This window comes from Ambystoma mexicanum, chromosome 6q (genome assembly GCF_040938575.1).
Source record: "Ambystoma mexicanum isolate Mex_15411 chromosome 6q, UKY_AmexF1_1, whole genome shotgun sequence".
Lineage (NCBI taxonomy): Eukaryota > Metazoa > Chordata > Amphibia > Caudata > Ambystomatidae > Ambystoma > Ambystoma mexicanum.
Window position 1 is genome coordinate 996,280,199 of NC_090937.1, and position 26,527 is coordinate 996,306,725.

The 26,527-nt window shown below is 44.4% G+C and overlaps 1 protein-coding gene across 2 annotated transcripts in view; it reads left to right on the plus strand.

Annotated features, from left to right (window-relative positions):
• TLR3 (toll like receptor 3) overlaps positions 1-26,527 on the plus strand; it is a 531,454-nt gene that overhangs the window by 287,056 nt on the left and 217,871 nt on the right. For both annotated transcript variants that reach the window (XM_069631540.1, XM_069631539.1), the window contains exon 3: positions 23,791-23,982. In XM_069631540.1, the coding sequence (XP_069487641.1) occupies positions 23,791-23,982 (192 nt within the window). The remainder of the gene's footprint in view (positions 1-23,790; positions 23,983-26,527) is intronic.

Consider the following 26,527-nt stretch of genomic DNA (forward strand, 5'->3'; position numbering starts at 1 on the left):
CAACCCACAGCCAACTGTCAGGCACTAGCCCTGTGTTGTCATGGATTTTTCTTTGAAGCTCCTCAGTTTGAGTGGAGGGGAGGTGCTGCTAAGAAATCACACTTATGTGTCACAGAAATCCATTGTACCAGGCTGGAGCACTGCCAGAGTCTGATGAGGGTGTGATATGCTTCCCCCTTGCCGATTCATATGCGCAAGATGCTGGTACACTTGGGGGGGGAGGTAGATCCTTTAGTCAGTCCTCTGAAGACAGGGCCTAAAAACCTGTCCTGCTTGTTTCATAGTACATTTATTTATTTATTTTTTCTTTCCTGAACCAGAAGGCAAGGCTGTTGGAATTAGACATCACATATATGTTTTTAAACAAACCCCTATCAAATTTCTATGCAAGGACAGGGCCTTAATTCAACATTTCACTTTTAAATAGATATGTTCTTCTTTGTAAAAAGCACCAATTTACACATTGTTCATTTTCCTTGACTGTCACTCTGCAATGCAGCTTTTCCTGGTATTTTTATTCTGAGCATTTCCATGGCCATAGTCAATTTCTGCTACACAGGAATCTGAATAAAACTGACATGAGCAAAGAGTGAGAGAGCTTCTTATGAATGGTTTGTCTGTGTCATTTTGTTGCAAAAAGGAAAACAGTCTTGTCTATGGCTTGAAGTTAAGTTCTTTGTTATTTCACAGATCTTCCCTGACACAGCCTGTCATTCAATGAGAAATGCCCCCTTTTTGCTGAAGCACAACCTGAATATGGAGGGACCTAGCTTGGTGTCACTGGATCAGAACTGTGTACCGTTGAACAGATGAAAAAGAGCATCAGGGCGCAGTCATTTTAAAAGGCAGAATATTTTCTTTCTCAGTGAAATAGTTTGGAGGTGTAAGCATAGCAGTGCTGCCTTTGAATTCTTTTCTTTGGTGCAATTGAAGAAAATGCTGGCAGCAATTCTTGGGGTGTTCTGTTTCATCTTGCGCCATGTGTGGCTGGTAAGACGGTGCAGCCATCATTTTGGAGACTGCAAAGCGCAGTTTTAATGCAATGCGATAGTGCTCAATAGAGCCAGCGCAGCCATTCTGCTGGTGACTGCTGGAATGTAGTTTGGTGAGGTAGGGCAGTTCTGCTGGGCTGTTCAATGTACCCCACAGACAGCAACATACAGTTGAAAATCCGGTGCATGGCGAATTATGATGTCACCCAATGAATGCTATAAATGTTATATTAGAGGACTGTGAAGGAAAATCCTTGTGGATCCTGTGAGGGTGTAGGAGTATGACTCAGACACAAGGGTGGTATATAGATTGGAAAAGACTTGTATTAATAAAAAACGAGGGTGGAAATCCTAACTAACCCTCCCTCGAGGGGTTTCCCTGCCTCAACAAAACTAGCTAATGAAACTGTGTCAGAATGTCCAAAGTAAAGTTGGTCGTCCTGTGTTTAAATCGTAATCTGTCCCTCCCAATTAAATTCAACATAAGGTGAAAAGGGAAATGTCTCTTGGCTGTCAGCCGGCAGCCCAGCTTTGTCGCAAAACAAAAATTCCAAAAAGGTGTAGAAAAGCAAGCAACACTTCCACAAGACTTAAGGGGTTGATTCCCTTTTCCTGGTGTCTTCCTAACTTTATCCAGAATTGTCTCAATGTATTTGACGTTCAAAATAGATTCTTATCTTTACTTGGCAGGTCTGACTCCCAGGCCCTGCAACAAAGAAGGATGGCCTGGATACATTGTGCTAGCCGTCTTGACGGTCCCAGACCCTTTGTGAATAGACCTGGATATAGTGAAAAAGAATTGCCTGGTTCTCTACCCCAAGCTGTGCTGAGGGCCCGTGACCCTTTCTGAGCAGACCTGGCTCTCAGGTACAGCGACGAGGATCCCAGACCCTGTTAACCCTACTCCCTTTTTGGTTCACTCTCCTGCCAAGTAGGGTACTCAACATTCTCTGTGTTCTTTCTTTCTCGCTTCACTTCCACCCACAGCCTTGGTTTACTCTCCTGCCAAAATCTCTGAGAGTCACTTGTACACGTAAGCTTTCTATTCCTCTTTATTACTGTGTGGGGTGTATTTCCACAGCCTGGGTCCCAGGCCCCTTCACTTGATTGCTCTCACAGTTCTTTTTATGTGATCTTTCTTGGTTTACTCCCCTGCCGAGGTCTGTGAGTACCACTTGTATATGCAAAGTTTGTATTCTTTTTCTATGCTGTTTGTGATATGCTTTACTAATATGGGTCCCAGAACCCCTTCACTTGGTGTCTGCCTCTGTGAAGAGTCCTTCTGTGCTTCGCTTCAGGCCTTCCCCACTATCTGGGTCTCCTCAACCCTGGGATTAGTGACCCTAGTACTTCCATAGTCGTGCCGTCACCCTCCGGTCGTTCACGGGTCTCCCAGCAGCTTCGGCCGCCTCTCTGTCTCACTGTGGCCTTTCCCAGTGTTTGCTGGTGTGTTGGACATATATTTTGGAACGAATGTGAGCTCATCAGAGAACCCCCCTTTATCGCTGACTTTCAAGTTGTAGATATGTGGGATGTGTGTGTGCGCGCACCGAAATATGCATATGTAAGTCGCTGACTATTAGTACATTGGAACCACTGAAAGATGACATAAAAGAGCATGTGATGTAGGATAAATGGGAAGCCTTGCTGTATGGTAGATAAGACAGAGCAAATATGTGCATGTGTTGGATAGGTGGGGTAAATATAAATTGCCTACAGTACAAAATCCAATTCTATGTGAAGTGCAACAAGCTAGGGATGCCAAGGGAAAAGGCGTAGTGACAAGGGCAACATTTGTGTTAACTAATGTAAACACACAGCTTTTTTTAAATTGTATTTATTAAGCATTTCATCATTAATTAAAGAAAGCACTACCACCGATCAACAGACCAAATTATCATATTAGCGATACATTGGTTGTAATGTACAATTTATGTGATGTGATTACAAAGAATATGATTTTGTGTCAATCTATGCCAAGGACTGGCAGTTCTCATGTGCCCACTAAGTAACCCAATAGGAATGTGGACCGCAACAGGATAGAAAAAAGTAAACGAAAGCACAGTACCTGACACTAGTCCGGCCACCACTCCCAGATGAGGAAAGGAGCACCTATCAGACAGACCAACCCAACTCACAGAGCAAGAATGTCAGCCCTCACGGGGTCCCTGGCCCCTGAGTAGAATTTGTGTCCAACTATCCTTGGGCCTGCATGATGACACCACAAGCTTGAACTTTGTTTTCTCATCAATGTTAAAGTAAGTTATGCCATGAAAATGATTTCTTTCTTGGGGTGAATCCATGCACCAGGCTAAAAATAGTAGCAGTCACACAAATCTCCTGTAACTCCTATGTAATTCCTTTGTTTTACCCAGCAAACTCATCAGTGGAGAAACTGTCACATGCTCCCTAATAATGCAGCCCGCCGTATTAAACACATCACCCAGAAATCCTGAACAGAGAGGCAGACTCAATCCAGGTGCATACAGCTCCTCCTGCCCTCATCATGCCTAACAAAAGAGTTTGCAACACACATACATTTTGCTGAGCCCAACCACGGTATGATAAACCTGTTGAAGGGATTTGAAATGTAGCAACTGTGACAGGATCAGCGACCTGACCCTGTAAAGATGGGATAGGGACCCCTCTCAGTCTGGGGCACGATGCCTACCATGTGATTTCACAGAGCCAGTCCAAGCCCAGAAGCTACGTGTGGGAGATGGAAGGGCCCTAGTCTCTGTCCCTTCTTCCTGTGCCTGGCCAAGTGAGCTAAGTACAACCCTTTCTTGCCCCATACCTCTTGTGCACAATACTGGCCATTGTTTTTCTTCTTCTTGTCCTGATAGGACTACATTGCCCAGCAAGCATGGCCATGGAGGAAAAAGTGAGAAACCCAACCAGGAGAGAGCTGGCTAGTGTAATGTCCTCGATGGTGCCCCTTCGCGCGCCGTGCTGCGCAGCACAAAATGGACCGACACAGAGCTTTTTCCAAATGCGTCTTCCTTTATCAAATACACAGCAGTATCTGTCACTTCCCACCCAGCTTCACGCCACCCTGTAACACGGAACAACTGTGTCAACATGACATCTCCCCCAATTTAAACAGTCACCCAACGAGGTGATAAACTTTGCAGGAATATTGCTCACTAGGCCATCTCCTCAATGAGGCAGCAAGGTTTATTCCTGGCTCTCTGGGGTCGAGAGCTGAATCGTTCAGTGGAACCACTAGCGCCCAAGTCCCCACAGTAGTCCTCCTGGCTGAGGCTCCAGAGTCCTCTTGGCCCCCTTGATAGGGATCATCCCAAATATAGTCAATGGGTATTCCCACTCTCCCACTTAGTCGTCGGAACCCCGACAGGTGAACTTTCTTGAAATGGGATGAGTTGCGGGTGGTTGATTTCTTGGGCCATGATCATAGATCCTTTTTTTCCACGACGATCAGGAGTTCCTCATGAAAGACAGCTGTGTGCTTGTGTGTTTGAGGCTGTCTTACCCCAACGATGTCCCCTACGTCTAGGTCAGGCTCCCCGCGCCCCCCGGCGCCCGTCCGCATATTCTATCATGTGCTCTTTTGCGGCCCCATTTAGTTCCCTCACTTCAACATCCACGATTGGTCGATCCTCAGGCAGAGTGGCCTGGGGTAGCCGTGTCCGGATGTCTCTCCCGAACATTAACTCTGCAGGGATTTTCCCAGTGGTGCTGTGAGTGTGCTTCAGTAGTCGATCAGTAATTGATGCAGTGCTTGTTCAAAAGGTCGTCCAGTGAGCCGGGCTATTTGCAATGCCCTCTTCAAGTTGGCCATGAAACTCTCAATTATGCCATTCCCCTGGGGCCACAATGTAGTCACTTTATGATGATGAAACCCCATGTATTCTCTGAACATTGCGAAGCTGTGTCCATTAAACGGGGCCCGTTGTTTATCTTCATTGTCCGAAGGACACCGTAGGCTGTGAAGATGCGGTCCAGCACTGGTATCACATGGTGGGCTGCTGTTAACAATATAATTTGGGCTTTGGGATATCTGGAGTACTCGTCCATGACGGCCAGTACGTACTCGCCCCCCCCCCCTCGATAGGGCCAAAGAAATCAGCTGCCACTGCCTCCCATATGCCTTCTGGTAGTTCGGACATTTTCAATGTTTCAGGGTATCTGTTCGGCGTGAGGAGGCAAAAAGTGGGGCACTGTTTCAGGAGATCTTCCACCATGGTGTTTAGTTGGGGAAACCACACTTTTTGGCACAGCATGAGCTTTGTGGCGACCATGCCTCTGTGGCCCTCATGGGCAAGCTCAACTACCTTTCTTTTCAAGGACGTTGGAATCACCACCTTGTGACCCTTCAATAAGAGGTTGTCATTTGAGAGTGCCAGTTCATCTCTCACTTGTAGCAACCGCTCCACCTCCAACCGTACATCTTCTGTTGCCGAGCCTTTTGGTATGGTTTGTTGGATTAAGTACTGGAAATAGCGGTCAGCCACCGGTTCAGTGGTGCATCCGGTTCTAGGATGTTTGGAAAGGAAGTCAGCGGGGTTTTCTTCCTTCCCTGGCCGGTGTACTATTTCAAATGATTAGTCCTGCAGCCAGAGCCCCCATCTCACGATGCAGGGTGGCATTTTGGCATGTGGGTTGCCATACAAGAATAGGAGTGCCTGATGTTCCATTACCACTGGAAATGGCTTGCGGAACAGAAAAAGGTAAAAATGTTCACAGGCCCAGACCACTGCCAAACTTACTTTTTCAGCCTGGGAATATACTTGCTCGATGGCTGACAGGCTCCTACTTGCATAGGCAACAATGTGGGTCTGTGACTGGTCTTTAGGGTCCACCTGGGCCAGTATGGCACTAAGTCCCATGGAACTTGCGTCAACCGTTAACTCTGTCTTCCTTTCAGGATCGTAGTAGGACATATTCTCAGCTCTTGCGACTCTTTCCCGAATCATCTCAAAAGGTCTTTGGCACGTGACCGACCAGTTGAACACTGCATTTTGTTTAGTCAGAGCTCTCAGGGGTTCACTGACCATGGCAAAGTCTTCAATGTATCTCGTGCAATAGCTGGCGAGGCCTAAAAATGACCCGCGTTCAGAGATGTTGCTTGGGGGTGATGTTTCATTCAGCGCTGCGACCTTGTCCGGATCCAGTGTCATGCCATTTACTGAGAAGACATAACCAAAGAAGCGCAGTGTTCCTTCCCTGAACTCACACTTCTCTTGGTTGAGGGTGAAATTTGCGGCTTCCAATGCCTTGCACTCCTTGGCCAGGGTCTTGTTGTGCTTGCTTACATTTGTCCCGAATACAAGGATGTCATCACTGTAGTTTATACAGTTCTGGATGTGTTTTAACACATTGTGGACCTCAGCTTGAAATATCTCTGCTGCCGAGGAGACCCCAAAGCTCAACCTCTTGTACCGGTATAGCCCCAGGTGGGTGACAAACGTGAGGTTTCTGCTCTCGGGGCTCAGTACCAACTGAGGATATCCTTTCTTTAGGTCCAACTTCGAGAACACCTTGGCCCCGTTCAAGAGCTGGATCACATCGGTGATGCGCGGAGCCATGCGCCTCTCTCTCGGAATTGGCCTGGTTGGACCTCCTCATAGCGACACACAGCCTGATGGCATTGGAGCCTTTCTTGGGCACTGGAACAATGGGCGACACCCACGTGGTGGGGCCTGTGGCCGGCTCTATAATGTACTGTTCCAGGAGCTTGTGTAGCTCGTCTTCCACTTTTTTTGCATATTCACCAGTATGCCCCTGCAATGTTGTGCTATGGGGCACACTGTCTCATCTATGTTCAGCTTCACTTGTCTGTTTTGGAGTTTACCAATCCCTTTGAAGAGATTAGGATAGAGGTCTGTGATCATAGCTACGGGATCAATGTATTTGTGTACCATGATCTGTACAGAACATGTATGAGACCCATGTCAACGGCTGCCTTGAAGCTAAGTACACAGCCACTCACGTTTTCAGCACATGTATGGGCACTTTTTTTTTCTTGCCCCTTGTAGCAGCATGATCCCTCGATTTGTCCTATGCACTTGAGTGGTGTTTTGGCTCCATAAGCATAAATGTCTATAGTTGCAGGGATTCCTTTCAGGCTTTGGCGTAATTGTTTGAATATTTTCTCGCTGACTACGTTCACCGTCGCCCCGGTGTTGATAAGAAACTCGGTGGGTCTTTCGTTGAGCTTTATAATTAGCATTGGACTGTGCTCTGTAGCTGCTGGATTGGCCAGCGCATAGACATATGGTTTCTTTCTTTGTTCACTCTCTGAAGAACTAACCTCAGATTCTACTAGGTAGCACACATGGTGCCTGTATCTACGTTCCGGCTCATACAGATGACGTACCTTCTCCTTTCTCTTCTGTCTCGTCTCTGTCTATAATCGCCCGATTCCTGCTCTTTTGGTTCGGGGTCATTGTGCCTCAGTGAGGGATGCAAGTTGTCCCCGATGATTGTGATGTAGGAGGCACGGCCCTCGGTTTGAATCTCAGGAGAGATTCTCTTATTCTCTCCCTTTCTTTCTCTCTGGAGAATCTATACACCGATTTAAAGTGTCTTTCCTCTCCGCACGGGGCGCAGCGCTGGCCAAAGGCAGGGCACGTACCTTTGGGTATTCAAAGCCACATTTATAGCAAAATGGTTCCTCTTGTCTCCTCTCCTGTTGGAGTCGATGAACTGCATCGACTGGCGTGGTGGTGTTGAAACTTTCCACCTGCGAGTCAACTGCTCTTTCAGCTCATGCCAGCATTAGTTTTTCGTGCAGAGTGCGGGATTTCTGTTGCAGCTTCCGCCTGAACGTCTGTGATTTGCATCTTGCGATGATCTGAGATATCAGGGCCTCCGTATTTGAGTAGTGCGCAAAGTCACAAGTGTTTAATTTTAATTCTCAGTCTCATGGCATACGCATCCATGGTCTCACCCTTTGCCTGTTTGGTGCTGTGAAACAAGTGGTGCTCATAATCCACATTAGAGTGTGGCGTGAAATACGCAGTTAAAGCCTCTTTCAAGTCCTGCATGCAATCAATAGTGTCTGCGGGCATCTCATCAATGATAACACGTGTGGCTGGACCTACCGCCAGTTTGAGAAGACATGTTTGACTGTCATCTTCAATAGGACCCATGGCCCCCATGTTCACTTCAAAATTCCTTATCAACCGGGCCCACCGTGGCCCCATGTTTCTTCTGTCCGTGACGACGAAGGCACCTGGCATTTGCGCAGCCAGGGAATCTGGAAATCTGTATGGGGCCTGTTCCTGTATCTGTGGCCCCTAGGCCTGGGTACCCTGTCCTCCATCTTGAGCTGACATTCTCGCCTACTCCTGTACCGCCTTGTCCACTTAATGACTCTGTGGCTCCACAGCCACCTGTCGGGCACGAGCACCGTGTTGTGGCATGCAAAATGTCACCTTGCCTCTGAAATGGGGCATGACACAATGATGGCCGCCTTATTAGGCACAAGCACCATCGGCTGGAATCACCTCCAACAATCACTGTTGCGACCCGGCAGTATAAGTTGCTCCTTGCTGAATGTTATGAGTGGGCGGGCATGTTAACAGTGTGTGGGGCCCGGGTCGGCACGGTCTCTCCATGTGACTTCCTCCTCCTCCTGCGACTCACGGGACAGCACCTCCACACCTCCTGGCGTCCGCTGTGCTTCACCCCGACATGGGTGTTTGCACCGTTAGTGCACCGTCTTTGTTGCCATTGTAATGGCCTCGAAGGTGCCCCTTCGCGCCGAGCTGTGCGGCACAAAATGGACAGACACAGAGCTTTTTCCAATGCGTCTTCCTTTATTAAATACACGGCACAATCTGCCAAGACCCCAACTCCCATCTCACTTCCCACCCGGCCTCCCCCTCCCTGTAACTAGGAACAAATGTATCAACATTACAGCGAGGAACTGCAAGATTGCAGAGAGATCCGCATATCATACCAGCAATCCAGATGCTCTAAGTGACACGGACACAAACTGTGAAAATGTGAACTGTGAAATTGATTGTACCTTCAGCAGGACTGCCTAAGGCGATTCGTATAATCTTGATCAGACTCTGGCAAATACTACACCTTTAGCAAGCCACCCATATCAATTCCCGATGGACGTACAAATTGACTATACTTTGAGCGGGCTGTCCTTTTAAACACTGGAGGATCCACTTACGGAAAGGTATAGGGTCTTAAAGTCAGTCTGTTGTATTTACTTGTATACCTGTAACCAATTCCCTGAGGAGAGGGAAGCCATTAGTTGAACAGGGCAGCCAGCTGGGGGAACCAATGGAAGGGGCAAGTGGATGATTAAAAGGGGCATGGAAATCAAGTCAGTATGGGTTTGGTTGAGGCCAAGGGTGAAGGAGGACCAAAAGACCAAGCAAAGGAAGGAATGTGGAGAGGAGTATGGAGAAGGATTACAGAAAGTATGTGCAAGGTAAGCTATTGGTTAATAGGAGAAAGTAGTACTTGCGTATGTGTTGATTTTTGCAAGAGAAGTGAATGAGACTAACAGGGAAGATTAGGGGTGAATGAGATTAATTAGGAAGCTGACCGGGATGGTGGAAGGAAGGGGGACTGTGGGAGAAGGTGTGGGTGGAGTGTAGTATAGTAGTAGAGTGAGAAGAATAGTAGAGGGTGGAAGTGGAAGAATAGTACCATTAGGAGGACTGAGACGAAGAGGGCAAGAAGGAAAGAAAGAGGAGTTGGAGGAAGAGAAGGGAGTAGCATAGAAGGAAGGGAAACGAAGTATAGAACATCAGAGTGAAGAGTACAAGAGCGTAAAAAGAAGACTGAGACCCCTGGTGACTGGAAGGCATCACTTCTTAATAACATTTTGAATTGTGAGGAACCAGGTTAGGATCCATGTTGGACATCCCTGAGGGAGATAAGGCATTTGACTATAGGCCATCACAAATAGCCAGTCATTTATTAGACAGTAGGGGTTACTGATATCTAGTTTGGGGATGCCTTGTTTGTCGAGGTAACCACCGGGGGACACGAGGGGGAGAGGGATGGCCCATAGGGAGCCCCTTTTAAATCATCTCAATAAAAACCCTTGTACTGTCTTCAAGAGTTGGTGTGTTCTTCAGGCCATCTGTCACACAATTTAAATCTGTAATTAAATGAGACTTTCTTAGTCTGCTAATATATATACATATATTTATATACATAATGGGGAACCCAATAATCGCTCCACCATGACCAGGAGAATGTACATGACTCCTCCGTTCAACATCAGGATTGATGCATATATCATACAAATCTGCTTCCTCTCACCTTATGGCAGACTATAAGGAGTAGGACAGTTAGAGCACAATGCTACCCTGACGTGAAAATACAAGATATTGTCGAAAGAAGTGATACCCACTAGAGATGTAAACACGTGTAGGGTCATAAATATCCCTTCATTAAAGAACGGAGTACACTGATTCTAGACGTAGTTTGCAGAAAAACAGTCTCAAATAGGCAATAGAGCAGGGGTCCATCCTACGGCAAGTCCCAAACCCAGCAAACCATGTACTTTGAACAACATTCACCTGCTCACATCAGGGACCATGGTCTCTGAAAACAGTCATCTGCAGCTAAGACAGAGAATTGATTGTGCACTTGCTGTTTTTGGTCTGAAACATGGTGAACTCGGTGAATCATTGCAAACATGATGTGTCACGGTAATAAGGCTCCAGACCCTGTACTGTAAAGTTACCCTCATCATATAGCAATGTTAACACCCAACACTGCACTATAGCTTGTTCCCCTGCTCAAGTCAGTCTGATAAGGAGGTTCCATACTTTGAAGAGGTTCTTGGGGAGAATAACTGATATGTTTTGGAAAAGGTGTCAAATCCAGCTTAACACCATCTTAATAAGGGAGCGCCTCGCTATGATGGACAAAGGTAGCTACTCCATTTTTCGACTGGCTCCTCCAGGTAAGTAACTGCACACCGTAGTCATCACGGTGAAGCTGCGCAACTGTTTGGTGTGTTATCACACCCAGGTAACTCACTTGTTCCTCTAGCCATCGGAATCTCTGTACTCTGCAAACAGCGCACACTGGTGTCACCACGAGGGGGGAATGTCTCAGATTTACTTTGATTAATTCTTAGCCCCGAATAGTCGCAAAACACCATCACATCCTGCATTATATGGCTCTCAGGATGCTTTGGGGGTCCCGGAATATTATCCTCCGCTTCAAGAGATATTAGTTACATATGTGAATATAGCTTCACACCACCAGCCCCATGAAGTAACCCCGGCCTGCAAGAGACTCCGCACACTAAGTGAACAGTATAGGGGAAGAGAGGGGTATTCCTGACAAGGGCCTCTTCCCATGACTAACCCTCTTGATATCCTCTCATTCACGAGCACCCTGGAAAATGGATTACTGTACAATAGCAGCAACAGCGAGTCAAATTAGCCATCGCACCGAGAAATAAGCCATACAATAGAATGCCATTCCTGCATCCATTAGTACCAATACGGCTGGGAGGGTTGGGGGATTAAGATCCCAATATTGAAGGGCAAACACATAGCACCTAGCATATACCCTTGATCCTGCGGTGGCCTGCAGTACAGTAATAACATGTTGGGAGTAACTAATCTCATAGTTTGTTCACGTCCTATAACATTGCTGTTCACGACAGGATCACACACTTAATCCATTATAAAGACACTTACTTTTTTAGATGTAAAATGTATTCTATGGTTTGGGTCTATATGACCTAAAACATTGGACCTAATCACATTTGGTCGAATTTATTTGAACCCCTGCAAACCCCCCCACTTCCCCTCCACCTAATCTATACCCTTACCTACCCCCATATATATATTTAATACAATTTGACTGAAAAAAGGTCAACAAAATTCGATCAAATGTTTTAGGTCAAATGTTTTTAAGTCAATTATGCTAATACCATATTCTATGCCCTCCTGAACTAGCTTTGCCTTCAAACAATAACAAAATAAGTCTACTCGAAGAGACTTGGTGCTGAATTTCTGACACTCTCACTCTGGCCTTGCAGCGTAATGCGTGTGACTTCGTATTTATGGTATTCGTGCCTAAGCGCCCAACGCCCACATGTTTTGTTTCACTTCATGTTATGTGGTTGCCCCCATGGAAGCTGCATTTTCATGTCGCCAATGCAGAAATCGTGTCTAAAGAGAGCAGCTAAACATTGCGCTAACCAGACATCTCTTGACTCTTATTTAGGGAGCTCATTTGAAAACTTGTGTTGAACATTAATGCGTACATTACTTACCAGTAATCCTCATTACTGCTAGTCCCACTCTTCCTCTTGACTGTACTTACTTTTGAGGCACAGCCTACGATCACAAGGGCCCACTTCCAATTAAAATGAATCGTATCGTCTTCCAGTAGGCATAATACATCCCTCTACCGCCCAACCTCAGTTATACATTTGCCATCAAGTATCATGGGCCCTGTCATCCCAAGCCCCAAGGGACAGGTGGGTTGCAAGTACTGTGACGAGGAAGATTAGGACTCTGAGTAGTGAGGATTACAAGTAATTAATCTTAAGTGTCTGCCAGCACCAGAACACCAGTATCGAAAGTACAAGCTACCTGACGAGCCACATTTAATGATCATTTCTGATGAAGGTATTCAGGTAGGCCCGGGTAGCCAGCCGAAAACATTCTGCAGAGAGAGATCCCGTGCATCCACCTAGGATGCCGCCATGTCTCTGGTCGACTATCCATGAATTCTCAGAGCAGCGGCACACCGGCAACCTCGTAAGCCATGCAAATGTTTGTTCTAACTAATCCGCTAACGGAAGCCACCAAGGCCTTCCTACTGGAGGCCACTTATGCGATGAGAAAATTGCCCACCCTGTTAAAACATGGAGTCATCTTAATGTACATGAGCACTGCCCTTTGACCTTTGGACAACCAAAGAATTTCATTTCCCTCCTCCGGAAAGGAAGGATTTGGATGAAAAGACTGAAGCACTATGTGACTTGTGGAATATCAGTGCTATCTTCTGAAGAAAACCCGGATCACATCGAATTATCAAAGCCTTCAGTAGGACATTCAGCAAAACACTGTTAACATAAAGGAGTGCTAATCTCCCACAGCCTGCAGACAGACATGATAGCTAGCTAGAAAACAGTTTTGGAATAAAAAATGTCACTTCAATATCTTGCACGTTTTAAGAACATGCCCTGAAGAAATGTCAAGACCAGCAGGAGATCTCAAGGAGGAGCCCCTGAATAATCCACTGGTTTGGAAAGACCAAATCTCTTTAACAGTAACCCCACAGGTTTCCCTTTCAGGGAGCTACCTAGAAACACTTGTGTACAGGTGGGTTATAAATGGCTTATCATATCATATATCTTACCTCCAGGGTTCTCAAAACACCTTCAGAGCTGCTGATCATTGAGCTCTCAAAATAGACACTGCAAGGCTTTTCTCAAAACCATCAGAGAGACGTTGTGATATAGCTGCCATGCCACAGGACATTGCTTGAACCCCATTCCATATACACCAGGGCAAAAGATTGTTCATTGCATCTATTAATTTATTCATCTATTACTAGATATATATATACCACCATTATCCAAAGCGCTTAACAGAGTAATCTAAACGGTACAAAAAATACATTTAATGATCAAGACGCAAGTAGAGAAACATGTACATTAGTTTTTAACAGATGCTCATTCCAAGAGGTGTTGCTTCAAGCATTTCTTAAATACATTTAAGGTGGCCCAAGACAGTATGTTTAATGGTAAACTATTCCACATCTTTTAGCCAGTAGTTAGAAGGAACAAAGCCAGTTCGAAAGAGTAGATGTGTCTAGATTTGATTTATTTACTAAAAGTAAAACAGTAGCATGTATAAAGCAAGATGGAAATGTACCTATTTGAAGGAAAGTATTGAATAAGGTGACCAAGTAAGCTAACAGCAAAGAAAAAATAGGTGTAATGAATGGAGCAGGGAGAGGATCTAATGGACCTGAAGTGGGATTTGCCCGAATTAGAACATGACAATATCAGATTCTGAAACAGAAGAGAAATAACAAAGAAAATTCTCGAAGTTCTGGGGATGCATTAATAGGACCTTGAGCTAAGAGAAGAGCGAATATTTGTGATTGTGCCCACAACATACCAAGACTGGTCCTTTGCGGAGAGTGCTGAAGACACAGACGTATCTTGAGGTGGAGAAGTTAACAATTGTTTTAAAATGGAAGAAAGTTGACGAGGTGAGAAGGCAATTGCTGATTAGAGACTGATAGTATTGAGATTTCGCTATGTTAACAGCAGTGGAATAAGAGGTTTGTATTAGATAGAGGGGATTGAGAAATGTTCACTAGTTTCGTGTTTACCCCACTTTCATTCTACTTGACAAAGACATAACCGAAGACATGGGAGGGGAGTAGTCTATTTTGGAGTGAAAGTCATAAATGGCAAAGTTTATCTCCTACAGTTTGAATAGTAGAATTAAAGGATTCTGTGAAGAAATTACTGTCAGAATGTTTAAAGTTATCTGCAATAGGAGGTTAGCAGTAATAGTGTCCACGATTATTACTGGAGATATTTGTCAAAAATTACAAAGATGATTTATAGTGGTAGACTTGGGTGTAGGTGTAGGAAAACTTGGGGAAATCAAAAATGATGAAAAGACAAAATGATCAGCAGGTGTGGTACAAATAGTTTGCAAATAATTGGAACACATGGGGCCTCATTACGAGCATGGCAGTAGCTGTGCCTGTATTGCAGGCACGGCTACCGCCATGCTCACTACCGGCACTCCCTTCCGCGATTGGGCAATTACCGGCCCATTATGAGATGAAGTGGCCGGTAATTGCCCATTCACTGGAGTCGGTAATGCCGGGCTCCCGATACCCATTCTGCCCAATAGGGCACAATGGGGGTGGGGAGCATGGCTGCACTGGCACTGTTGATAATGGTACTAGTCAATCACAGGTTTTGCTTGTGGGTGCCGCACTGCCCGCCAGGTAAGACCTGGTGGGCTGTCAGGAACCCTTAAACAGAACGCGTAATGCAGCGGCCCAGTATGAACGGTGCTGGTGCCTTACCGGCACCGTTCAAACCGTGGCCGCCACTATTGTAATGAGTCCCATGATGTCTCTAGAAGAAAACACAAGATGAGAGTATTTCAACATCTTCTGCCGAGGACAGAATTTGGAGGACCACCAATTAACTTTCTCCTTCACCTTCCATCGCTACGAGGACGAAGATTCAGGTCTGCAAAACATCCAAAGCCCAGGCTATTGCAAACGAGACGATGCCTTGTTGTTACGTCTGTGCTTATCGGCATGTTGGTCCACCTTGAAGACTTTATGAACCCTCTCTTACAGCAGGTCCCTACTTGACCCTCTCAAACGTTAGCTTCAAAATGGTTGTCTTCTGAAAACCTTTTGACTGCCAGTCCCTGTTATGCAGATTCCGCCTACTCGAAACAAGAGCTCCCATACTTATGGCCGGAGCCTGAACCTCACAAAAGGCACGGTCCTATGACAAGAATCTCACTTGAAGACAAATGTTCTCCAAAATGGGAGCACAATCTGCCTCCTCCAAGATGGCCTTGTCCAGCCTCTGAAAACCTCCCGAGACCGTCTGAGCAGCATAGGTATTTATTCTCATAGGCAAATGAGCCCTAGCACAGAACTTATTACAGGCTGCAACCGCCTTCTGATCCACCAAATCACACACTGCTGCTTCTTCTGTAGCCATGGTGGATTTACCCACCAAAATGGACAAAGCGGCATCCATCTCACCTCCTCTGGCAAGGACATCTCTTGCCCTTCCAAGGATACATTTTGGACATAAACTGTGGAATGGAGATCCACTCAGTGTCATTCCGCTCTAGCAAGACTGTGTCCTTTATATTGGGTTTAAATGGCAACCTTAATTTAGGAGATTTCTTGAACTGCCGGACTCTAGTATTCCCCCTGATCCAGGAACCCCATCCTCTCGCGCCAGACTCTAGTATTCACCCAATCCAGGAACCCCACCCCATCAGCATCCTCTCACGCCAGACTCTAGTATTCCCCCCGATCCAGGAACCCCATGCCATCAGCATCCTCTTGCGCCAGACTCTAGTATTCCTCCCAATCCAAGAACCCCATGACCCCATGCCATCAGCATCCTCTCGCGCCAGTCTCTAGTATTACCCCATTCACGAACCCCATGCCATCAGCATCCTCTCACGCCAGACTCTAGTATTCCCCCCATCCACGAACCCCATGCCATCAGCATCCTCTCACGCCAGACTCTAGTATTCCCCCCCATCCAGGAACCCCATGCCATCAGCATCCTCTCGCCCCACCCCCTCCGTCACCTCCTTTCATAGAGTGGCCATACCCCACACCTCAACTATTAAAGCAAAATGAACGCAGAGAAATCAAACCTCAGTGTATTTCAGACAGGAAGAAAACTGGCCCGGATTTAGCAGCGCATTCCTGCGCATTTCTAAGGTATCTACGGGGACCCTGCATCTGAGAGTGGTATCTTAAGTGTAAAACTCAACAGTTAAGGTAAGCGTATTCTTCGTCCCTTTTTACAGAACTAAAAGTGTATGTCCAAAGCGGGCTCAAAATAGGTAAAAATGTACACATGTGCCCAGGAGGTGAAAAGGGCTATGGGGTTCTCGTAAACTGAATGTAGTGCTGGGCAGAAACCAATGTCATGTTAGATGTGTATGACACTAAATGTTCTCCAGTTATGGGCACACTCGAGCAGGTGGAATATCTGCTTAGGAAAGCCGAGTGGGGGGGGAAGCTAACCTTCTGATCATGTCAGAATTGTCTCTAACAAATCTAGCTGGGCTGGAGTCGGACTCATGTCATGAGTGGCCTATAATATGATCAAGGATAGGCGTCCCCACCTACGTGGACCCAGGGGAGTAACACGATAAGCATCACATCGAAAAGGAGGGGTCACGTGAACCACACTGCTAAACAAATCAAGCGGGGCAAATTGCTCTCAGTATAGGAGCTCAATGAGGGGATAGGCCAGATCAAGGATAATATAAAATCAATCAGTCTTTATTGTTCTTATATCAAATTGCATTAAACATAGTGCTGAATCCATGGACATCCAGCATAAAAACAAACAATCAATCAACGTCAAATATCTACAATTAAGGTGCATAGTTATCTAATGAGTCTCCTGTAATACAGGGTAGACGTAAAGTGCATAGTGCAGATGCAATATAGAAATATAGTGCACCAAAGCACTCTCCAGTGTCAATAGAAATGACAGCAAGTTCAAAATAACAATATGCAAAAAAAGGGGGGGGGGGAATCGGGAGGGGACAAAACACGGCGGGGATATAAGCACACAGTAGTGTCGCTTATGAGATTCTAGACTGTTCAGGTCAGAATGGTGACAAGTAATAGCTGTAGTGCCACACACCCTGTATTTGTTGTGTGACTGTGTCCCCATCATGTTCACACCCATGTGCATGTTAAAGGAATTGGACTCATTGCAAGTTTGCCGGTATCTTGGCGGTAATTCCGCCAGGATACCAGCAAACTGTATTGCCGTTTCCTGCACTTGGTCCGGTAGAATGTCCGTCGGATTACCAGTGCCAGAGAAACAATGTTAATCCCCATTCATGGAGTCTATAGGATTCCATGGGGGATCTGCCTGTAAAATCGGCTCTTTTTGCCGATGGGGTAGTGGAATGAGCTCCAGCTCCTAGCTAGAGGGCTTTCCGGCCAACTCACCATGCCATCATCTGCCTAGGTGCTGTCTCCATGTTTCACTTGTGGCCATCTTTTGGCCAGCTAGTACCATTATGACAGTACCTAGCAATTGCCTTTTTCAGGCCCACATAAAAGCCAAAACTGCTGGCTTTACCAATGCTTCATTTATCTGTAGTGTACCTTATAGATGCGAATATTGTTAGAGACTTGGTGGATGTGTGGTTTGGGGGTGTTACAGTTTTAGGCTGTTGAGGGGATGCAGGTATGGTTGGAATATGAATAAAAGGGCGAACCAGTGTTGCACTGTTGGAATGGTACCATGTGCCAAGGTAATGGCTTCATTCAGACAAGTAATAGGGTCATAGGCTTGAGGTGCTCACATCATATGCCGTAATGAATTGCCACTATATGGCCAGTTATTCCCACTGTATGATAAATGTTGCTTTCTTTTGACCACACACTCAACTGTAGGCCAGTTAATGGCATAATATGTTCATATAATTCCGCCATATACTAGGCACTGGCATCAATATGCAAGGTAGTGACACATTATGCCATGTACATCCTGCCATAGTGTGAGGACTGCCATAAGCCCACGCACTCGCATATGCCAGCTTTTCCCACCATATGCGAAGATCCAGGAAGTACATCCGTCCGAGGTCTATACATTGAGTACCTTTTAAATCTGGCAATAATACCCGCTATAATTACAGTGTTTAAATATGAGAGGTCACTTGAATGAAGAGCTATATAAAGAACGATTGTGTAAAGGTTTGTAATAAACCCCAAATTTTTTTTTTATTTTATTAAAAAATATAAAGACTGTGATATGCTATATATTGTATGTCCAAGTACACTCTGCGTATTCCCAATTATTTTTCACATATGCCACATAATGCCAGGCTGTACCTACCTACTCTCAAAACTTGAACCTATGCACGCTTGAATCCACACACACACTCAAAAAAATGCATGTATTTTTTCACTTACGCGCGCGCGCACTCACACACACACACGCATACACAAAAGCAGGCACTCACACATGCTCACAAATCACTGCTACACCCTTAGATATGCATTCGCAAACACACATATTCTCACTAGCACTCAGGCATACCCGCATACTCACACACTTTGCAGCCTGATAGATTTATACATATACATTCACAAGTATACATATACATTCACATGCACACTCAACCAGGTACGGATGCACTGACACACACACACACACACACACACACACTCTGAATCCCACACACATGCACCGGCACAAACAACCACGTTCATGGATAAACACATGCACAAACAACTGAGAATCCAGGGAGGATAAATATTTGTGTATTGACGCAGATGATCAATTTTCCCTGTCCCAAAATGCTACATTTGTGGTGTGGGTGAGGGCAAAGAAGACAGTGACCATGCTGCTAAGTGGGTGTGTGGTGGATGTAGGGGAGATAGGATGTGGCGAGTTGCAGGTAGCAGCCTCCAGCAGGGATTTTGTTGGGGTGAGGTGTACATCATGTTTCCTCAGTTTTGATGGTATAGAGAGGAAGAGCCACTAGTGGTGCATTTCATGTGGCGGGGAGGCGGGTTAAGGACCTCGCCTTCCATTCCCCCTCCAGCAGCCGGCGAATCTCCTTTCTCAGCACACAGCCCACTGGAGCTCTCAGTGCAGCTGCACCAGGGCATTGAATGTTGGGGTTATGATGTGGAAGCAAGGCTTAAAGATTTTTTTTAATAAAAATGCAACCTCAGGTGTTTGTTGGATTCAAGTCAATGATTTCATACAGTAATTATTCATTTTTGCATTCTAGGAAAACAATGATATGGATTCAAAAGAGTGAGCTTTATCAAATACAACCCCAGCCAGAAATGAATGTATGAACAGGCAGTTTTGATATTTATTGCATTGTTGCTATAATAGATCACACGTGCACACAATTTGGTATAATGTTGAGTAGAATCACACATACACATGCTTGTTTTTCTGGATAGCTAATTAGGCTGAGGATTATTAACTCCACTGTAAGATATTGGGCTGGTAGTTTTTCCTCCGTCAGTGGTGCCCCCAAATGTCACAGCCACAGAAACAAACCCGTTGGCTACTTGGAGACGTGGCCCCCTATTGAAGAAACAGTTGGCAACTCAACACATGTAGGACCCCTAGAGGTATTTCGCATACGCCTGGAGGTCATGGTGTGTTCATTTGTGTGACTGGCGCTCCCTTGAATGAGTCGGGTGAATCCGGACTCAAAAGGAGGACCCAAAATGGCTCAGGATAAGCAGTCCACTGTTGCCCACCTCCTCACAAAATCCCACTTGAGTTCAAGGGAGGGCGAACCTGAGTTGCTGCACCCAGTGGCCTTCGGATTGCAAAAATAAATAAAAACTGCTGCCTCTAGTCTCCCTCCTCTCCAACCAACACTCTTTCTGCTTGTGGGTGCACGCACTCTGTAGTAGCCATCAGTTGCAATCAGAAAGCCAATGAGTCGGACAAGGTTGTGTACTCACCCCAACCATATTCAATCTATATGTGGCTGATTTATGGGAAGTGAGTAGTGGTTCTGGCGGGTTTCCACCCAAATGCATAGACTTGCAAATGAATTGCATTGCTTATGCTGATGACCTATTCGTGTTAGATTATACACCATCTGGTTTGCAGCACACCTTACATGGTGTTAAGTCCTACTTATGTGGCAATAAGTTGGCAATGAATCCTGGTAAAATCCTATACGATGGTAGTAATAAGTGGAGGAAGAAGAATGTGTGGACGATAAACAACAGTAAAGTGGTAGACATTGAATTTTTTATTTATTTGGGCCTGGGGATCTCTGCAATCAAGCCGTTAATGAGATACAAAATGATGTTGGAATAGAAGATCACAGCTTGTGCAACGTTAGTGATGGCGATAAAGCATAAAATATGCGCCTTCACCTAGAATTTGATTTACAATCCTGGTGGGACCAATACATGAAGAAAACAATATCTCTGTATGGGATGATTAAGAATATGGAAAAACCAAGTATTGAGTAGTTTCTGAGTGATATTGAATGCATTTCTTGACAAGTTTAAAAAGAGATGTCTCAACTTTATGAAAAATATGGAAATAGCAGACACAGATTAGGAATGTGTCATCAAAAACAAGGTCATACATTGGGACAAAATAACAAAAATGGAAGATCTTCATAGACTTAAACTATATAGAAATAGAGGAATTTGCTTTGTCCCCACGAAACAACTTAGACAGTACCTTTGTAGGTTTCCTTCCTCAACTCACAGAGACTGGTATTTTATGTTTCGCTTGAACTGTTTGCCCACATTGGAGGTATTTGGACCTAGATTGGGCATTCCACATGAACTACGAAAGGGCTGACTTCGCAAGACTGACTGTCAAGAGACATTGGGCTTCATTACAAGTTTGCCGGTCCGGTAACAACGGTACTGGTAAGCTTGCCAGTACAGTTGTTAGCGGACTGGCAAACTACGAGTTCTGCTTGCGGGTGCCTTCCCGCCTGCCAGGACTGACCTGCCGGGCGGACCAGCACCAGCGAGCAGACCATGTCGGATGCACCGGCACCATTCAGAATGGTGCCTGTGCTTCCGGCCTCCACATTCCCATTTGAGCCCCATAGGGCTCAATGATTAATTATTACCGGCACCCGGCAATGGGGAAATACAGGGTCTGGCAGGGCTGTAATGCCCCTGTATTTCCCCATTGCCAGGCGCCAGAATAATTCGGAAGTTCGGCGGCAGCCTGTCAGTTTTACCGGCAAGGGTACCACCAAACTTGTAATGAGGCCCATTGTATCATCTTGTGCTAAAATGTTTGGAAACAGTCTCTCTAAGACTATCAATATTGGGTCCTTTCCTACACTCCGTATCTTCAGTAGTATCAAGGGATTTGTGGTTGAGACTAATGAAGAGCACTCATTTACTCGCATTAGTAAGACCGTTTGAAGAAAATATTTACTGACTCCAATGTGTAATAGATCAGGGAGAACACCCACTAGAGGCTTTGTAGCACAACTTACTTTCTAAGAATGTAGTTCTGTTTGACTTGTACGTCAATGTAAAGGATTTAATGGGATGTTAGAGGAGAATTATTTTAAGAGGTCTTTATGTTTTAGGATATGCTTTAAGGAGAATTCATATACAAACAAAGGGGCCACTATCCAGTGGTAATGGTTTGCCCATTGGGAAGCGCACCAGTTGAGGGCAAAAATATCAAATCAAAAAAGGGGAACTGGTGCGTAGCGGGTTGGCATTACCAGGAATACATTCTTACCCTAATTTCCTGGTACCATCCTCTTTAACCATGAAGGTCATTCTTGCGCTATTCAATCATACATAACAAAGAACACCCAAGACGTCACCTGTTCTAATTTGAAAGAACACATTAATCGTACAGAAAAAAACTCAATAAAAAAAAATTTAAACTAGAAAAACAAAATGAATATCATTGAACATATTATATTTGTAGAGAAAAATCTGAAAAGTACATCGAAACAACATAAGAAACATTAAATCAACATTCTTGGATCCAAACATACAATACATGCATGGAAACCAAAAAATGAGACAAAAAAAAACTTAAAACCAATTGTTAAAATAATTACAGAAAAAAAAATAAAGCATTCCAAAACAAATTAGGCATGAGAGAAGGCATGAATCAATATCATGCTCACAAAATTTGTTCAGTTACACAAAAGCTTTTTCATGAAGAAACAAAATTCAATTTAGATTGTTTAACATTAAGATCAGGATTTATTCAAGAGACATTGGGCCTCATTACACGGAAGGCGGTAAGGGTTAACGGTCACCGGTAATGCTACCGGTGACCATTAACCCTTACCGCCTTACTATGAGTTCCCTTTGCGGGACCCGACTTTAACGGCTGGTTTTACCAGCCGTGAAAGTAGGGTGCCGCAAAGGGACCTTGATGCTAATTACGTTACCGCAATTTGCGGTACCGTAATTAGCGTCTTCCCCATTCCCAAATGGGAATGGGGAAGGGCCTTGGTGAATGGGGAATTACCGCCCCCGCTCACCTTGGAGTAGGGCGGTAATTCCGCCATCCACCAAGGCGGACACAGTAAAATACCAGCGGCAACCATGGCGCTAATAGCGCCATGGTTACCGCCTACCGTGTAATGAGGCCCTTATTCTTTTAAACAATCTATCACAAAAAACTAAATTTTCTGATTGTTGAAATCTAGGATTTGGGTCTGCCTACGCAGAAAGGGGGGGAAGAAGAACTTGGGAGAAAAACCTCAAGGGATTTTTCTTTGAATAGTAAGCTCCCAGTCGTCCTAGGTCCAAAACCAAGGGTCCCCTCTTCATACAGTGCGTTTCGGCGGTTGTAAAATCTTTCTTTCAAATTCAGAAGGAAGTGATCCGCCTTCATCAGGGCAATAAGTGACAAGACCCTATGATTCAAGGGGAAGACAGAAAAAATCAGTAAAGAACTGCTGTATAAGAAACAGCAAACTAGAAAGAGAAATTGAGTCGAGAGACGGGGCAAGGTCTGTACGTAAAGAATATGCAGTGACCTAATTAGTAAAAGGTGCCATAATAGGTATAGTGACGCTTGTGCATCCACTCCCCACCAAGTTTAAAGTTCCACTACCGGGCATAATCCTGTTTTTTTCAAATACAGAAGTCCCCGGGGAAACAAAATCATGGTATTAAGGAGAATTAATAGCATGACCTGTGCAATGAAATAAGAATGTACTTAGAGGAAGCAGTAGAAATAGGTATATTTGTATGTTAAAGTTATATTTCCTTTGTTTGCTCTTTTTAATGAGTCTACAGTATTTTATACCCAAAACACAAATACATTTTTTTTAAAAAGGAAAGCCATAATGCAATGCATTCATCAAAGAGCAAAGGCTAAAATGCAAATGACCAATTAAAAGCCTATGTTTTTCAAGCACCAGCCGAGTGAAACAGAAATGCAATAAGTCTGAAAAGAGCTTGGCCGCAGCCTTATGGGACCAACTGGAAGCAGATACCTTCTGTACTCTCATATCAGCACTAGGAAATGTACTGTATGTCTGCTGTTTTTGTATTGACTTCTGGTCTGTAGAACATTTTGGTGTGCCTTTCATATGTATTTTCTTTTTTTTCTGTATAGAATTTAAGACAGCTCGATCTCTCCCACAATAATTTACAATCTGGAAAATTGGGATCCCAGAAGCAAATGCTGAATCTTCAACAACTGTGGTTGTCTTCAAATAGGATCAGTCAAGTGACTAAAGAGGATTTTGATTTTCTCAGCAACACCTCCTTAGAGATGCTCGACTTATCGTCCAACCCAGTGAAGGAGGTAAGGGATGTATCCACAAATTGAATTGTACAAGCATAATGGATCTCTGCAATCATAATGAAGGCCAGAGCTGATGATAGCTATTACCTCATAGTTGAGCATGTTGTAATCTTGATTTAAGCAGAGATAATAACCACACTGCGCATGCGCTATTCTGCTCTTAAATTCATTTATTTTAATTGTCAAATAAGATCCTTGATCTTCCTCCCCCGACTGTTACGCGGTCCAATCCAAACTTGGACAGCCTACAAACAGATACCGAAACAAAAATTAAGAGTAACAAAACGAAACAATTTTAAAAAATACCAAACAAATGTACGTCCAGAAGAGACAGAAATTAAAAGGAGTGAAACGCAAATTACCTAATCAAAATAACTTATTGCAAAGCAGTGCATTTAAAACAAAAAACAAAAATATTCAGAAAGAATAATTTGAGAAGTAATTGAGAACTATATTTTCATGAAAGACATAATCCCGTGGAACCATAGTATAGGAATATTGATATTTGCTTTTCCTATTGGTGCTCTACTTCAATGTGCTTCTTGGTTTGCATGGCATGAGTAATATTCATTGTATTTATCTGTTCTGATCTTTGGACGTGATCTGCTCTTTAATGGCTTTTTTGTAACCTAGCTATTGGTCTGTTCATCCATACATGTGTCCATGACAGCTTCTTCTTTTCCACTACTGTCCTGTTCAGATTTTCATTTCAGGATTGCATGTTCTCCTGATACGTGCTTCCAGGCATCTGTTGCAAGTCCTTGCTGTTGCCAAATAGTTTTTTGTTCCAAACGTTAATGCAGACTTGCTAGTAAACATTGGTGAATTGTCATTCCATCAGTAATAAACTTTAAATGGACACAATACTTTTGTTAGAACACAGGCAATATAACAAGATACATTCAAAAGCAAAGTCCTCAATGTCCAGACTAATCATGAGGGAGAAAAGCAGAAATTGAAATTAGACCCTCAATTTGAGTATCTTCCCAGAAGAGAACATTCCCAGTCAAACGGATGTGGAAACGGAAATAAAAGAAATCATGTTACGAATATAGAGCACACTTGTTGCATTAAAATAAAGAACCATCCTTGGCTATTATGAAATTGAAAAACGAGGTCCCGTCCTTTTGAAACCTTGTTAGTGCATTCACTAACGAGGAAGATATCCTGTCCATTGCTAGTGCATGCCACATCCATGCCCACCATTCCACTAAAGGGGGAGAGCTGGAAGATTTCAATTTGTTTGCAGGGATTATTCGCAAAGCCACCAGGCAAGGTGTAATTCATTTAGAGGGAGAACTGCTCAAGTGGGAACCTATGGGAGGTCAATTGTAATAATCTTCCTAACATGTGACAGAACTTCCTTCTAAAAGGGCTAGATCATACAACACTCCAATCATATATGAATTAACATCCTAGTAGCCATCAGGCATCTCCATCAAAACAGCAATTGGGTAGGATGAATTTTGGGTTTAGGTCGAAATTACCTAAAAAGAAAATGGTCGCATTGACCAAAAGTTGTAAAAATGCTACCACCAAAGGTTCGAACACCAAAAGTTCGAACCTTTGGTGATAGCATTAAAAAAAAAACGGGGGCTGCGGGGGTGTCCCTGCATCGCCCCGCTCACTATACGTCATGGTATAGTGAGCGGGAGGACACCCCCGCAGCCTTCCGTTTTAAAAAAAAAATAAATAAACCGGGGGCTGCAGGGGTGTCACCCGCATCGCCCCGCTCGCCATACTTTATAGTAAATTCTAGATGATGAATAAAGTCACTTAGCAACATATGTTGGTATTACATTTACTTTCCTGAAAAAAGGGTGATTGTCCCCTATTTTAAGTCAGTTTGGGAAGCGTCAAGCCATCTATTTGTGGTGTGATTATTAGCATGACTCTGGCTAGGTAGAAATCACACAAATGCCTTACTCTTAGTCTTGGACAACAAATCAGAGTGCTTAAGAGGAGGGATCAGTTGGCAGGCTCTTTCAAGATTTGTGCGCAACTAAGAGCAACAGGTGTAAACTCACATTTTAGTACACTGAGAAAAATGCTTTCTAGTACAGTGAGCAGGGGCTGCGGGAATTTACTTTCAGTGGTAATTTCAAAGGATGAATGAGATGCAAGTGTAACTGGAACATGATCTGGTACTGAGATAGAGGTGATATCGGCTGACTCATTATGTGGTACTAAAGGCCTAGAGGTAAGAAACCTATGAATCTGGGAATTAATTTTGTGAACCTGAGGGCAAAAAAGGAATAACTCTTTCTTGAGGAGTAGCGGCATAGCCAAAACATCAACCATATCTAAATACAGTATTGCCTTAAACAAGATTAAACACAACTACAAGAGTGGCCACATATCAATCAGGTTCCATCCAGCTGTGGGTCAGTAACCACATTGACATTCCAACACACAACAATTCCTCAAAAGGAAATAAACAATAGCATGAGTGACCGTCATGTCACGCCTGGACTACGGTAATGCTCTCCTGGTAGGAGCTAGTAAGCAAAGCATCCAAAAATTCCAACTGGTCCAAAACAACGCG